The 17,275-nt window shown below is 36.6% G+C and overlaps 1 protein-coding gene across 4 annotated transcripts in view; it reads left to right on the top strand.

The window, feature by feature from the left end:
• LOC127661124 (adhesion G protein-coupled receptor B3-like) overlaps positions 1-17,275 on the top strand; it is a 237,222-nt gene that overhangs the window by 180,514 nt on the left and 39,433 nt on the right. For all 4 annotated transcript variants that reach the window (XM_052151698.1, XM_052151700.1, XM_052151699.1 and 1 more), the window contains 5 exons: positions 1,261-1,363; positions 2,866-2,909; positions 13,871-13,997; positions 15,657-15,760; positions 15,866-15,968. In XM_052151698.1, coding sequence (XP_052007658.1) covers positions 1,261-1,363; positions 2,866-2,909; positions 13,871-13,997; positions 15,657-15,760; positions 15,866-15,968 — 481 coding nt within the window. The remainder of the gene's footprint in view (positions 1-1,260; positions 1,364-2,865; positions 2,910-13,870; positions 13,998-15,656; positions 15,761-15,865; positions 15,969-17,275) is intronic.

The following is a 17,275-nucleotide window of genomic DNA, read 5'->3' as shown; positions in this document are numbered from 1 at the left end:
TTGGAGAAGACTTTACAGAGTGGTTTGACTCACCAGGATGAATGCACGCCGTAATCAAAGCTAAATGCAGTCCAACGAAATAATACAGTATGCAGCTTTTTGGTATTATTCGTTTTTTTAAGTACTAGTTTTGATCAGATTTTTTTTTTACAATAACTAAAAATAAAGAGTTTACTGTCTCTTTAGTTTTACATTTGACAATGTACATTTTTGGCATTTTGGCAAGGTTACTTTCAGCTATTAAATTCTCACTGTGGACTCTTGAGTAACTACTTGTTGGGCATCTATTTTCTCTGTCTGTCTCTTTTTAAATGGACCATGAAATCATGCTCAAACCTTTTTGTTGACAAATGTTACACAAGTAAAATTAGTTTAGTTAGCCCTCTGGAGGAGGGCGAGAGATGAAAGGATTGAGAAATAACTTAAGTTCAAAGGGTACTTGAGCTTATCAAACATGGTTTTGCACCCCTTAAAGCTATAGATAGGCTACGAGCACTTTACGTATTTCAGATATATACAGATATAAATATTTGATTTGGCCATTAAAGAAAATAGATAATAAAGTTAAAAAAAAAAGTGTTTAAAGAAACTTTTTGAGTCTAGTCAGGTCACAGGCGATTGACTTATTCTCATTTGAATGTGATTGTTTTCCCCTGAGGCAACCATTTGGAGTTAATTAAAAACCTGAAGCAAAAACAAATTTCAATTTGCCATATTTAATATGCTGTTACTTTGCCAAGCTTTACAGTTAATCAAATAATTTTTAATGTAACACACTGGCTTTCATGAGTTTTTTGTTTGCTTTGTACATTGTTGTTGCCTTCTTTAACGCTGACATATCAAGTTCATGGCTGTTGTTATATAATGGAAGCCTGAAGTGCTTCAATAGCACCCAGTGGGTTTAAAAAGGTTTTTTAGTTTAAGTTTTGTATTGTTTTGTTTTTCATTTTCTTTTGTGTTTTCTTTTGCAATATCTCATAGTAGTTACATGCATTTCAACATTTCTTGTCCCTGTCTAGATAGATAAGGGAACACAGTTTCTAGTTCTGAATGAATTACCAATAATGACAACCTCACATTGATGACGTGTCCTAAAATGAGCCCACATTCTTCTGTGCCAAATGAGCCAGCATTCCTTAAAATGTGCAGAATGGACAGTTTAAACAAAAATCAATACTAATGATTATGGAAGTGTTGAAATGATACAATTAGCATTACTCGTTCGACTGAATGTTGTGTGTGGATTTATCTAACTTACAGGAATAACACTGCTGTGAACTCGAAAGTGATTGCTGTGACTGTCCGACCAGAACCCAGAGTTACAGAAGCCCAGCTGGAGATTGAGTTAGCTCATCTAGCTAATGTAAGCACCAATCAGGTCAATCACACCAGTAACACAATCCTGAGAGTCTAAATTACACCAATATAGAAGTAAAATACATATTTTATAACTCAGTGGTTATTGGCTGGTTTTGCTTCAGGACACAATGCAAATTCAAAAACCCATATTTTATATTGGACATGAAGACCCGACACTGACTCTGGGTTGTGATTTATTTGACCTTTCATAGTGTTTTTAATGGTTTTCAAGGAAGAATGCTTGTTACACAACCTGTCTGTGGCCTGACCTAAGTTGGCAAGTGATTAATGAATTTGCAACAAAATAACATTTGATTGGAGTTTGATTGGATGTTCGGCCTTTAACATCAACAACATCCTATCTATCCTAACAAAGCATGGTGATGTGATTATTTTCATTTTATTATTTGCATTTAGCATTTTTACCTGCTGTCTGAAATCCTATTAAAAGAGACCTTAGAGCTATTTTTGGATGATAGCTATTGTTATAAGTTTAGTACAAATATAGTTTTTTAAGCAGTGTGTGAATATGCCAAATTAATGCAATAAATGCAGTCAATAAAAAAAGCCTGTCACACAAGGGAAGGAATTTACATCCTTTCAAAAAAAAAAAAAAACTCTGTTCATTACCAATATCCTTTGTGAATTGCATTATCTGCAATACTAATCAAATTGATTGATGTTCACTCTTGTAAATTATGAAAAAAAAAAGCTCATTAACATACTAATAAATGCAGTGCCATGAAACATATGGCCTTTTAAACAGAAACTAGAAGAAGTATTGGAGTGTATTTGAGCTAAAGTTGATAGAAAACAGGTCCTCTTTTCCTCCTTGACATTGTGATTCATGACAGCCAAGCAATTGATTGCTATTCAATTGCACTGTCACGTGTTTCAGGCACATTAATCAACAAACAAAGAGCAGTAATTAGTGCAATAATTAATTTGCCATCTCCTCCAGTTGTTTCTCCCCTCATTGTGACTGAGAGCAGATCAAGATATAGACAGAAGAATACAATGGAAGCTTTTTACTCTATATATTTCAGTTTATCACTTAAGGAATAGTTCACCCTAAAATGAAAATGCTGCCGTCATTTACTCAATGTCATGTTGTTCCAAAACAGTATGAGTTTCTTTCTTCTTTGGAACACAAAAGGAGATGTTAGGCAGAATGAAAATCTCAGTCACCATTCAGTTCCATTGTATGGAATAAAAAAAGTTGCAATGCAAGTGAATGGTGACTGAGGCTAAAATTATGCCTTTCATCTTATTTTGTGTTCCACGGAATAAAGATAGCCATGCCATTTTGGAACAACATAAGAGTGAGTGAATAATTTCAAAATTTACATTTTTAAGAAAGAACAATCACTTTAAATCAAGTGTATTGAGATAGTGGGCTTCTGAAAATGTCTGTTTATCGGGATGTACTTTGATATGTTTAATTATAGTGTTGCTTGTCCAATCACAGATCAGTAACAATGTATGTTTGTGTGTGCTTTTTCACAGGGAACATTGAATCCATTCTGTTCGTTGTGGGACAGCTCTATTATGTAAGTGAAAGTAATTTTTTTTAGAGCGTATATAAGTGATATGTGTGTAATATTGTGTTCAGATTTGTAAAAATGTGCCTTTAATGCATTAATTTCATGGCCAGAGGCAATAGTTGTGCTTGTTGAAATATCCAGCTTTGGTATCCATGGAAACGTGTTTCTGCTGCCATCAAATTGAAACAGTGGTTGAAATCAGCAGTAATAGAATTTTGATTGCCATTTTTTTATTTGCTATTTTCATGGAATACACATGATAGAAAAATATTTTAAACATTTGTGTTGCTCGCCTTTACCTCGTGCGACCCATCATCCACATGTGTGGACATTGTTTTATGGCTTTGCTATACACAATGCATTATTTAATTTAATTTAAACTGACTGATCTCAGTTCAGGAGACTGTGCTGTCAGTCATGGGTTCAAATTACGCCATACGGAGTCATGTGACCAAACCACGTTGATCACTGCGGAAATTGTCTTTGGGAGGAACGCCAACATTACTACATACTTTGAAACCTGTTTGACTCCAAAGATTAGAGTCTCTAGTTTCATCTGATATGCCATTTTTAAAATGTGAGTGATTTATCGCGAAACGGCACGCTGTTGAGCATGCACGTGGACTGTTTGCTCATTTTCATTTAAAATATCCTATATTCACTGTTCATTATCACAATGTGAATGTTATTGTTTATCACTAATAATCGCTATTGAGGATTCATCCGAAAGCTGGAAAATGTTGATTTCAGAGGCTTTATATGGAGTTTGGATGAAAATTAGGTGCATTTCAAACTGTTCTGAGACCAGTGCAGACAGACAGCACACTGGAGGTTGAGTCATTAACTAAATAGGGAGCAAGGGAGCAAGGAAGCATCCTATAGCTCTCTATGCAGCTAGGTGCATTCAATCCAAAGTTCAGTTTTAGGCTGCAGATTTATGACATGAGACAATGGTAATCAGTACCTAGATTCAGAATTGTTAAGGCAAAATTTGGTTGGGAGTGATTGGATGATGCTGGCCAGTACTTTGAATCAGAATTATTTATGCTAGTTTTTGATGTAATGTGTGTAACATCTCAAAAACAGGAATAATCAACACTCCTGGATGCATAATAAACAATTTTATCAAAAACAAATCTGACTTATAAAGCTTGAAATTATTTAATATTTCACAGCTTAGTCTCACTGTCCACAAATGTGGACATACATTTTTAGGAAACCATTTGGTCAAAATTTGTATTTATTTATTTATGCATTTGGCAGACGCTTTTATCCAAAGTGACTTACAGTGCAATTATTACAGGGACAATCCCCCCGGAGCAACCTGGAGTTAAGTGCCTTGCTCAAGGACACAATGGTGGTGGCTGTGGGGCTCAAACCAGCAACCTTCTGATTACCAGTTTGCCAGTTATATGCATTAGACCAATAATAATAATAATAAAACTTACTTTTTTTACTACAAGTTATTTACAAATCAAAAAGAGGAATTGAAAATGCACATAGCAGTAATGCTCAGGTTAAAGGGACTTTGGTAACGCCCAGATTTCATTAACCAATCAATTCCTGAATGATAAATTAAGTCCCACCCTCAAATCTTTTTTTAGTTGACTGCCCTGTCTCACTTAAAAAGAAAATATGTCAAATTATGAAAGTAATATAGTTTACAAATGATGCTTCATAATGACTTTAAAGAATCCTAATATTATTTTACGCTGAGAAATACGTTGCCTTTGACAGTGTATAAAAGACCAGCTGCTCTAACCCTAAAGCATAACTTTCAGCATTTTACAGGAAACAGTAGTGTCACTGAGCTCATATCAATTTGAGATTTTCATTTCAACCAGTGCACTTTAAGTGGGTGTTTGAGAGTAATTACTCCAGTGTCACTAAAGAATGAGGAAAAGATGAAATTGTCAAATCCCCAAACACCACGAGGCTGTACAGCCGGCCCAGTCGCAATCAATTTCATAGGTGGTGAAACTTAGAGAAGGGGATATTTTATAATACTATACTCTAATGCACACGTTCTTGATTTCCAAAGTGCTTTTTGAAGAAGTAGATGCATGTAGTGCCAAAAATACTAGTTTGCTACATATCATAAAGGGTAGAAATGTTTGGACACACTGACAGAATTCATGCTTCTTGTGACTGTAATAACCTTGTGATCTAAAGATGTATGCTTGAAATGAGTTTTTCAGACAAATATAAACATATATTCTTTACTAAATTAACATTTTATCTTTTTTTTCTTTTTAATGAAATGGATTAAATGGATTAGTGGTCCTGACAATGAAAGAAAAGCAGCTAACCAGTGCCCAGCATCCTTTAATACTGTTTAAAAAGCATCCTAGCTGGATATCTCATAATGTTGAAAATAAAGAGAATGTTTAGTTTATGTAGAGCTGTAATCTATTTTTAAGAAGCTAAAAAAAATATATATATATATATATTATAATTATTATTATTATTATTATTATTTTATCATTTTGATGATTTCACTATTATTCTAAATGTGGAAAATAGTAATAATAAAGAATGAGTAGTTCTGTCCAAACTGGTAAAGTGATAAATGTTAGTTTATTCTGTGTGGAACACTGCAGTCAGTTTGGAACATGATATCGATTGCCCAATTATTTGGTACATTCTTGTGTGTGCTCTGTGGTTGGGATTTTGGTAGTTAGAAGACATTACTTATTTAAAGTGAATTCAGGGACTTTCTCTTAAGGAAAAGAGCCTTGATCTAGGGCATAATTGCGACTGTTAATGAATTGCTCCATTTGGGGTTTGAACCTAAAACCTTTGGGATATAACCTCTAAGCTAACACCACACTGTCTACAAAATGCATAAAACAGCATCATTACCGTTATCAAGAGATAATTATCAGGAGAGAATGTTGTGGGGTGAAATTTAACAATGTCATATTTTCTATTGTTGCTTGTGTTTGTGACTAAAGCTTGAGAACTCTTTCGTAGACGTTTCATCTCATCTTTGCTTAGACTTCATTTACTTTTGGTAGCCTTTTCCCCTTTGTTTCCCTTGAGTGTAATTAATAAAGCACACATTTATCTTAGCCAGGCCATGTAGTGACATTTTTTATGCAAGATGTGTTCACTGGAAATGACCGTCAGGTTCATTCAGGTTCACAGGAGGGCTTTCCTGTGAGTATAATGGGTGTGAGGGGTTTAGGAAATTTATATGTCTTACAACTTATACATCATTTTTAATGTAACAGGGATTTCAAAAATTTGATAACATTTCATATGTGTAGGCCTACAGTATATGTTAACACATAACTTCTTTTCTTACTTTTCCTTCTTTTCATGTATCGAAAATAGGAATATTGTAAATTGTAAAGTGTTACCAAAATATTTATACAAAAATATGAACATCTCTGAGATTATTTAGTGTCTAAGTAAACATCTTATCATATCAGTAGGCTCTGTTTTGTTTTGGTCTTTCTAATATCTGTGTGGACTCATTAAATCATTTACTTTTTTTTAGTCCAGTCTGGCCCATGCTGTAAATTGATAATGGCTTCTATGTAATCATAATAATCTTCAAATATGAAAAATGCACAGTGGTTTAGAGGCAATATAAGTGAGTATTAGCCAGACCTCTGTGTGCAGTGACCGATAAGAACACAAGGAAAGCGAATTTACCAAATCCAATATTCACTGAATCAGGGCCACCAGAGTCTGCCCCCTTGAGTGTAATTTTAAGGACTGGAATGGGTTTTAGCTGTGTGGTATTATCACAGACTGCTTATAAAGAGGGAGGGATGTATAAACATGCATCATATTTGCTAATGAAAAAAGAGCCGCTCGTTTTGGGCGCAAATAATGTGGATTTCATGAGTATTCATGATCATAAATTTGCTGTTGAGTTTAGTCTCTAATCTGTTTGTGTGTTTATTTATGTGGACACATGTTCATTACTAAATCTGTTCTTTAACTTGTTTATTCTTTGCGCAAAATCAAAATTGGCCTGTGCAAGCAAACAATTACGGAACACAAATGCACAACTCTATCAGCTCTGTTTGCTGTGATTGTGCATATTTCGAGGCGTAATTTTAATTACCCCAAGAGATTTGCTCAAACAACAAGGGGTAACAGCTGGTGATTTCGGTGATAGTCATATCATGATGCTTTGAAAGTCATTATGTATACAGTGTATACAAGAGCTCAGTGTAAATCAGACATTTTTAACCTCTGACATTTTCAGGTTCAGAGTGAAACCTTAAAGGGATAGTTCATCCAAAAATGAAAGTTGTGTCATCATTTCCTCACTCTATTGTCATTTTAAACCCGTTATACTTTCTTTCTTCCGTGGAACAACAACGGAGAGGTTTTCAAGAAAATGCATGCCGCTCTCTTCCATACAGTGAAAGTGGATGGGTACCAGGGCCTGTCAAGCTACAAAAATAACAAAAAAGTTAAAAGTAGTCCATATGACTAATGCACTATAATCCACTGCTTTTGATTACATATGGTACAGTGGCTTTTTTATGAGGAACAGATTCAAATGTTGTTGTTATTTACTGAAAATTTTGCGTGACAGCTGTGGTTTCTATAAACGTTTATTGTATAGAAAAGAGCACCTTGGACATTCTGATACAAATAACATGAGAATGAGTAAATGATGACAGAATTAAAATTTTTGTGTCAAGTTTTTCCTTAAGATGCAATAAAGTGCATAATATTTCTATTTATAATAACATGTTTCTGTTATCCCATACCAGTTTCCCTATTAATAATAGGAGTGGTGGTGGTGTAGTGGTCTAAAGCACATAACTGGTAAACTGGTAATCAGAAGGTTGCTGGTTCGATCCCCACAGCCACCACCATTGTGTCCTTGAGCAAGGCACTTAACTCCAGGTTGCTCTGGGGGGATTGTCCCTGTAATAAAGACTCTGTAATTTGCTTTGGATAAAAGCGTCTGCCAAATGCATTCAGGAAATTCTTTATCTGAATGGGCTTGAATGCTTATGTGTTTGTCCTCAGCACTGTGTTTATGAGACCAGCAAGGCCTCTTGCAGGACAGTGTTTTAAAAAACAATAGTATATATAGTATAATATAGTAATGAGCAGGGCTGGACTAGGAAGAGAAATCGGCCCAGGATTTTACATAGCAACTGGCCCAAAAGCTGTCATTTTCTGCGTTTCGCTGTGCCGTTTTGTGGTCCGTTATGTTTAACCCGGCGGCTCATTTTAGGCCCGTTCGGCCCATTTCACGGCTGACCCACCGGCCTGCTCGGTTCTGCCAATGGCCAGTCCACCCCTGATTGGCCCCAAACTGTGTCGGCCCACCGGGAAAATACCCGGTATGCCAGATTACAAGTCCAGCCCTGGTAATGAGCAATTTGAAAAAAAATTAAGACATTTTGCCTGCCCTGAATTCCTGAAGTCATCACATTCAGTCATTTCACATCAGTTTTCGGGAATGTCCAAAAAAAGCTAAATAACTATGGCAAACTTATTACATTAAAAAGCCTCTATCAAAAGTTCAAAAACTCCCCTACGCATATCAACGTGGGCCTTCTTCAAAGAGCGTCTAACCAAATCAGGAATGTCTTATCCTAGTGTTGTTAAATAAGACATCTTGATTTAAAGATATAATATTTGTCTCTATAAGGCCAAATGTTTCTTAGCTTTGCATCGGTCATGCTGGCACTAACTTGAATTAGAATTTAATAAATTTTTGCATGTATGATATATCAGTGGAAGCACACTTTAAAACACATCGTACTTTTTTCACTTGTAAAATGTTTTTCAGAAGTAGTAGAGGTGATTATTGAAATAGCAAAGGTTGGTTTTCTGCCAGCTGCTTTTCTAAGAGTGGCCTTATGTGTCCTTTTCATAAGAAGTGGTAATCTTGAATAAAAGTAAATGGTAACTAACAAACACTGCACATTTTGTACGTATATCTCCCTTTTCTGACACACCCAATTCAGTTACCTTCAAATAAATTGTCATTCTCTTTTTATTCATTAATATGCATTTTTGTAACAATGTTCTATTTGTGCTCTGTAGTGAATTAGTGCCCATTACCTGGCATCTTAACATCAAAATAATACAAAATGTAAATAACATTTTGTATTAAATATAATAATATGATTTTTTTGCCAAAAGTGAAATTAATACTAAAACTAAAAATACTGATACTGAAACTATACCACCTGAGTCCTCATGTCAGAATTGTGGTCAATTCTGGTTAAATCAGAATGTTATTCTGTGACCCTTAAAGGGATCACTCACCCAAAAATACAAATTCTGACAAATTAAATTATTCACATTCATGTTTTTCCAAACACGTATGACTTACTTTCTTCCGTGGAACACAAAAGTAGATGTTAGGCAGTAGGTTAATGTCAGTCACCATTCACTTTCATTGTATATTTTATCCATACAATGTAAAGGGAATGGTGAATGAGACTTTTAATCTTCTTAACATTTACTTTGTGTTCCACATAAGAAAGATAGTCTTACAGGTTTGGAACGATATAAGGGTGAGTAAATGATAACAGAATTGTAATTTTTGGGTGAACTATCCCTTTAAGTGGTTCAGCACCATGGACATTACATTGGCTTGGATATTAAGACTCCAGTCATTATTTCCTCCATGTACAATCGCCTAGAAACCGAGTCTATCTTGAGCCCAGCGTAATTCATACACCCACAGACTCCTCCGCAGACGGCATGTCTTTCAATACTCTCCCAGACCAGAAAAGCCAAGTGAGTAACGAAAGAGTAGATGCCAGTAAACTGAAAATAAAGTATTTTCTCATCCAACTCCTATAACTAAACTGGAATTACCAGAGCAATGAATCTTCATTGATTTCATTACGTTTCCAGAATGCAATCACCTTTCTTTTACAGAATTAATGTCCTTCTAATTTAAAGATGCCATTTACCTTCAAGCATGCGTGATATTACTGTTTTGAAAATTATGATAAGGTGGCATAGCTTCTGTTTTAGTGACTCATACATTCAATGATTGGATGAATTGACCACATATTGAGTGCATCACATCAATTAGGTTTGCTGACACAGTAACCCACAGCAATCCATCCCACGACATCCCAATAAACAGCAAGAGTTGTTTGCTGTCAGCTTGCATTCAATTTGTTTAGATGGGACAGAGATCTGGAGTGGTGGTGGTGTAGTGGTTTAAGCACATAACTGTTAATCTTGTATTCAGAAGGACACTGGTTCAAGCCCCACAGCCACCACCATTGTGTCCTTGAGCAAGGCACTTAACTCCAGGTTGCTCTGGGGGGATTGTCCCTGTAATAAGGGCTCTGTAAGTCGCTTTGGATAAAAGCGTCTGCCAAATGCATAAATGTAAATGTAAATGTAAATGTAGATCTATCTATCTGTCTATCTGTCTGTCTGTTGTGTGTATCTGTGTATCTATCTATTTGAATGTATGTGAACAACGTACTACATAATTACATTATCCGTTATTACATAATATCTGTTACTAACTTGCTAATTAATGTTATTACAAAGTCTAACCCATGTATATGGAAAAGAGTACATTTTAAAGCATAATTTAAAAATTTTAAACTGAGCATTGCTGCAGTTTAATTATGGAGATGTGTAGACAGTTTTCCTGTGGGAAGGGTTATGAAGGGTTGCATGTCATACAGCCTCCAGAAATGCATGGTTTGGAGGTACTGTATTTCAATGGTACTTTTTTTATAAACCAATTATATTCAACTGGTTAACCATCACACTTATTTAACCCTTGTGCGACCGTCTTTTTAATTTTTGTTTTTTCAATCATTTTGGCTGTGCTAATGCCAATGGTATACATTTTGCTAAAAGGTGTGTATTTTGGGGGGAATTTAGATATTTCAACCTCAGTTCCTAAAATATATCTATAATACACAGTGTACACAAAATAGTTACACTCAGTATGACCTTCAGGACAAAAATGTCCCCATTGAAACACATTCAAATTGCAATATTTGATCCCAGTTCCATTAAAGCATAAAATCATGAATTCTATGATATTATGTATTCATTCCGGAGCCCTGGCTGGCTTAAAAAAAAAAAAAAAAAATTATATATATATATATATATATATAATTGAAAGACCAGCAGTGGCGGCTGCTGGTCTTTCAAAGAGGGGAAGCTCATTTTCGGCCTACATTATAAACTTATTTTTTGCACTAAATCAATCTTAGGTGTTGATCTGCCCTGCTGTTTAATTCTAATTTTTTCCTCGTAAGGAAGACTTTCAAATGGCTTCGCCAAAATCAGGTCGACAATATTAGCACCGTCTGCCATCGTGCGCAGTTTCACCCGTACGACGCTAGCCTAGCCTACTGTATGAATGAATGAATGAACGAACGAACGAACAAACGAACGAACGCTCTAAAACAAAATATATTAAACTTGGTAAAACTGAAACAAGGAATGTGGTGTATAATTGTGTGAAATGTATTATGCAAATTGACTAGCAATTTCGCCAAACAAATATAAAGAAATAGGTTGCAGCAGTTTGTCTTTTGACTACACTTGAGAAATCCGCGATGGGACTGAGCTGAAATAGCTTCAGTGACTTCTTATAGTACAGATTCACTGTCAATCAAAAGGAGATGCAGTCTTTCGACAGATCCTCCAATCATCACGCAAAGCCCGGAGTCCGGGCCAGCCCACTCCTCATTCACCCCCAGAGACGCTAAGCGTCCGTGGGCGGGACATAATCGCAGCATTTATCCAATGACCGTCTATTTTCGGAGCACTGAAAAAACTGTTCAGAGCAGCCCCATTGAAGTCAATGGACGCTCGGCTTCAACAGGGAAATGCACTGACGCTACGGGAATGTATGAGAAGTAAATCGAGTCAGCCGACCTGCTATATGTAATGTAGCTGATTCTGAACGAACTCGTCTTCGAGATGAACGTGTTCTAACGCATTTTTAGTCAATAAATTGTTTACACAATAGTACATATTTGACCATTATTTTTTGACATTACAGGGAAGCTGAGCTTCCCTTGCAGTCTTAAAGAAATTCCCACTGATATATATATATATATATATATATATATATATATATATATATATATATATATATATATATATATATATATTCCACCAGATGGCACCATTTTTCTCATGTTTAGCCTATGGAGCTAATACATGCTTTTTCCTTATTTTCTGTTCGCTGTATTATAGAGCACCTCAAACCATTCGAATACTTTATGCAGTTAAAATTGAACAACCTTGCAAAGAAGATATTTTACAATACCCTAAGGACTGTTTATTGCCTGAAAAGGTTATTATTATTACTTTTTGGTTTGCTGTGAACACCTATTCCCAAACCTATCTATCTATCTATCTATCTATCTATCTATCTATCTATCTATCTATCTATCTATCTATCTATCTATCTATCTATCTATCTATCTATCTGTCTGTCTGTCTGTCTGTCTGTCTGTCTGGTTTATCTGTGTATCTATCTAATTGAATGTACGTGAACTACTTACATTATAGTGTTCATAATGTACATTGTAATGTATTTAAGAATGTCTTGATCTATCTGTCTGTCTATCTGTCTGGCTGTCTATCTATCTTTTGACTGTCTGTCTGTCTAGTATATCTGTGTATCTATCTATTTGAATGTACATGAACTACTGATCTGTTATTACATAATAACTTTCACTGACTTGCTAATGAAAGTTATTACAAAGTCTATCCCAAGTATATGTAAAAGAGTGCATTTTAAAGCTTAATTAAAAGCTTGAATGAGAACATTGCTGCAATTTAATTATGGAGGTGTGCAGACAGTTTTCCTTTGGGAAGGGTTAAGAAGGGTTGCATGTCATACAGTCTCTAGAAAAAGGCTGTATTTGTTATGCATCATTTAGAGGCACTGTAATTAAAAGCTACTTTTTTATACACCAGTTATATTCAACTGGTTAATCATCACACGTATAAAAATTTAAAATAAGTTTCTACTTTAGCATTGTTGACATAGCATGTATAAACTAGAGGCATTTTGTAATACCACAGCTTCTGATATTAATATTTTACACAACACAATGTCAAACATTGACCAGTTAATTGGAGTAAACAAGAACCTGGACCTCGTTTCAGCTTATTTATTTACCTATATTCTCCTATAAAATACTCAATTGTTAAAATAGTCTTAGTGTTGTCTGTTGAGCTGATTTGACCTTTAGATGTAACTACTGCAATATCAACCGAGATGTGTAAACATTAATAAACAGGTGAAATGTCTATTCTATCAGTTTGCTCGCCAAGGAGAAATTGGCTGCTACCATCCAGCCTGCTTTCACGGGGTGGTTAGAACGGTTCCGCTCGAATTTTCCCCGACGTTTGCGCCTCGAAAAACAATACTGCAAAATGTAAAAGTGTAGATAAGGTTAAATTAAAGATATCCAGCGATAAACGCTGCAATCTGGATGAACGAACAAGAGAAGGGAGTTATTTCTGAGGCACCCCCCCTCCCTCCCCCCTCCGTTCGAGCGCTAGGCGGGAGGCGAGAGAGTATCAATCGGATGCTGTCCGCCGTTTCTAGCCTGAATTGTTCCCTCAGGAAAGCTTCCAAAAGCCGCTAATTAGAAAAGCGAGAGGAAATATACACTGATAGTGAGAAATAAACGAAACCCGAAGCTGAACGAGAGGGGATAAAACAGCCACAGATTCGGTAAAGACTCGTTATTTTCTTGTGTGGTGTGTGTGTGTGTGTGTGTGAGCAGTGAGTCGTTCAGCACCACAGCGCTGGAAAGCTCCACAGAGCTTCGCGCCTCAGTCGGGCGATCCGCACTGAAACGCGTCGCGTGTACTTTCTTGTCGCTTGAGTAAGAAGTGAAGTGAATGAGATTTAGACTGAAATTGAGCGCATTGTTAAGGATTTAGAGTGGAGGATTTACACGGGGGAAAAAAGCTTGTTAAAGCGAGCTGCGGTCCGAATAAATCTTGTCTGTGTTGTGTAGGAACGATTCGTGGGGCAGCTGGAGCTCGAGAGGATGCAGAACTGTGCTCACCGATGCATCCCACACCAAATGCTTATGTGATCGGGTATCTACCTTCGCCATTTTGGCTCAACAACCCAGAGAAATAGTAAGTACAGGCATTGTCTTCTCCTCCCGATCTGATAAGCTGTTGTATTGATTGAAGTGTCGCTGGTATTCACATGACTGTAAAAGCTTTAATAATGTCTTATCAGGTTATGATACAGATCTACCTGCGCTCATTTGGCAAATCTTGTGTGTGTGTGTGTGTGTGTGTGTGTGTGTGTGTGTGTGTGTGTGTGTGTGTGTGTGTGTGTGTGTGTGTGTTTACGCACATAATCGCCTGTGTTTTACTATTTGCCATCAAATATTTATGAATAGACTTACTATTAGCATTGATATAATAATAATTAGGCTAGTGGTAGGAAATTATGCTGATTTTCTGGACTATAGATTGTACATTCTCTTCTTAATGTTTTCTATTTACAGAACGATGTACATGAAGATAACAGTAAGCTATAAAATAGACAATCTTAATCTCTGTTTTACCCTTTCTATACATTGATTGAAGATTTGTATATCACATTTGACATATTATTCCATCAGATGGCCTTTTCACCAATTATACTTAATAGGTTCAGAAGCAGGTTATGTGCTCCATAAGAATAGACGGCTATATTGTATGGCTCTGTTTTACTTTACAGAATAAGAGGCAGCCATTTTTTCTCTACCCATGTGACCAGACATTGAATAATGGCTCCTTTGTGAAAATGATAGTGTTGTCTTCATCTTGGTTATGCAGCAGGGGCAAAGTTTGATAACTCCTATCATTGCAATGCACAGCTGATATGTCACAATGACTTGTGGGTCCTGGGAGCCAGATGGGTGGTGGTGTGGTGTGTGTGTGTGTGTGTGTGTGTGTGTGTGTGTGTGTGTGTGTGGGTGGGGGGGTATGATATGGAATTCTGGGGAAAAGGCATAAATAAATGGAAAATGCGAGAGGGATGGTGTGCATCATGAGGGTTTAGTCGAGGCCTGTGCATCCAATACAAGCGACACATGAAGATGGTAGAGGGTAAAATGTATCAACTCATGATATATGTTATGTGTGGTTACACTTAACTGCTCATTTAATCTCTCTGTCGGAATGTCGTAAACACGATAACATACTGATTATTAATCAAATTATTGAACATCCCCAATTGGACAAATACTAGTCAGCACCCCACTGAGAGCAAACCACATGATGGTGACTACGAGAAGGTTACCCCATGTGACTCTAACCTCCCTAGCAACCAGGCCAATTTGGTTGCTTAGGAGACCTGGCTGGAGTTACTAAGAATGCCCTGGATTAAAACTCATGACTCCAAGTGTAGTAGTCAGCACCTTTACTCGCTGAGCTACCCAGGCCCCGGTCCAACAATAATTAAAACAGAATAGATTGTTATCTATAGTGGTTAATTATCAGTGCTTTGTTACATTAAGCACATACCTGTTGATAATGAGCACTGTGCATTTGTATGGAGGCTAAACACATTTTATTAATGTAGAGGCTAAATACATTTTATTAATGTGAAGGGAAGATTGAATATTGCAGGACAAAAAAGCTTGTGCTTTAATCTTCTAAATTTGGGCAGTATAAATGGCCATGCAGCAGTAAGTGTCCATCCTGTAATGTGCTTTATTACCAGGCACTGGAATGGGCTTTTATTAGTGGTACAAGGGTCTGAAAATCGCTCACTGAAGCTCTTGTGTGTGTCATTCACAGGCTATGGAGTACTCAGGGGTTCCATCTGTGACTCTAATAGTAGGCTGTGGTCTTTCCTGCCTGGCCTTGATCACACTAGCTGTGGTGTATGGTGTTCTATGGAGGTAAGTGCATAATTGGTATTAGGCAGAAAGGATATTATAAATAACTGAGGTTGGAGGACTACCAATTGGTCTTAATATATACTTGATAAAACATTTTATTTGCAGGTACATCAGGTCGGAGAGATCAATTATTCTGATCAATTTCTGTCTTTCGATCATCTGCTCAAACATTCTGATCCTAGTTGGACAGACGCAGACACATAATGCGGTAAATATGTCTATTTAAAAAATCACTTTTATATTGTGTGTTATTCAAATATTGCCACATTAAGATTAGAAGATTAAGCCCTCCAAGCAGCAACTGAGAATCTGAACATTGATTTTATGGGATTTGCTCATATTAAAGGGATAGTTCACCCAAAAATTCTCTCATTCTCTCATTTACGAACACTCATGCCATAACAGATGTGTATGACTTTCTTCTGTTGAACACAAACAAATATTTTTAGAAGAACATTTCAGCTCTGTAGGTCCTCACAATGCAAGTGAATGGGTGTAATTTGTCATGCATGGTGCCATCTACTAGGCAGGGGGAAGAACTTATAGCAAAAAAGGACTTAAAAATGAATCAGTTTTTCTCCCACACATATCATATCACTTCATTAGACATAGATTTAAGCACTTGTAACAAGGTAAAAGGGGAAGGAGGAGGTGAGAATCGGCTTAACAACATAAATGATAATTTAATGATTTACTTAAACAAAAAGACACAAACATAAACGCATACAGGGCAGCTGGCTGTAATTCTCTCTCTCACAAGCTGCTGCCTCCAGTCGCCTTTATACCTCTCGAGCGTGATCAGCTTGATTAGGGGTTGAGTTTGCAGCATCATGGCCCTGCCCCGTCCTCCGCCCTGCCACACCACTTGAGTCTTATTGTTTGTTTTATGCTGCCTTTATGCCCATTTTGGTGCTTCAAACGCTTTGGAGCTTTTGGAACCTGTTAAGTTGCATGGTGATACAACACTGTGCATTGTGATACAGAGCTGAAATATTCTTCTAAAAATCCTCATTTGTGTTCAGCAGAAGAAAGAAAGTCATACACATCTGGGATGGCATGAGGTTGAGTAAATGATGAGAGAATTTTCGTTTTTGGGTGAACTGTCCCTTTAAGTCCACTTTGGTATCTCGTATGTATTTCTAGGCTTGGTTTGTGTGCGGGCGGATCTTGTAGGCTTGTCTTGCTTTGAGACACCTACTTTGCTGTGGCATTATTTCCATCTTGCCATCTCAGGGTTTATACTGCACATGAAACCTTGACGAAGATCTTTTTTTCTGTTTGTCAAATGCTCTTCCAGTAACACAAACAATCCAGCCCCCCAGTCCATTTTAATTTCTAAGCTTTGAGGCATTGTGATTCACTAAAAGTCAAGCTGGCTGGCCTAATTTTCTCTGAAGTGACCTACCTATCCAGTTGTTCAAGTGTTTGTGTCATGTGCTACACATTGTGCTAAATGCTCTTAATGTTATGTTTGTAAAAAATGGTTATGGCTGAATTGAGATCTTTTCTTATGGT

The sequence above is a fragment of the Xyrauchen texanus genome, chromosome 20 (genome assembly GCF_025860055.1).
Source record: "Xyrauchen texanus isolate HMW12.3.18 chromosome 20, RBS_HiC_50CHRs, whole genome shotgun sequence".
NCBI lineage: Eukaryota > Metazoa > Chordata > Actinopteri > Cypriniformes > Catostomidae > Xyrauchen > Xyrauchen texanus.
The sequence above is the reverse complement of the archived record's forward strand: the minus strand, read 5'-3'. Positions and strand labels throughout refer to the sequence as shown.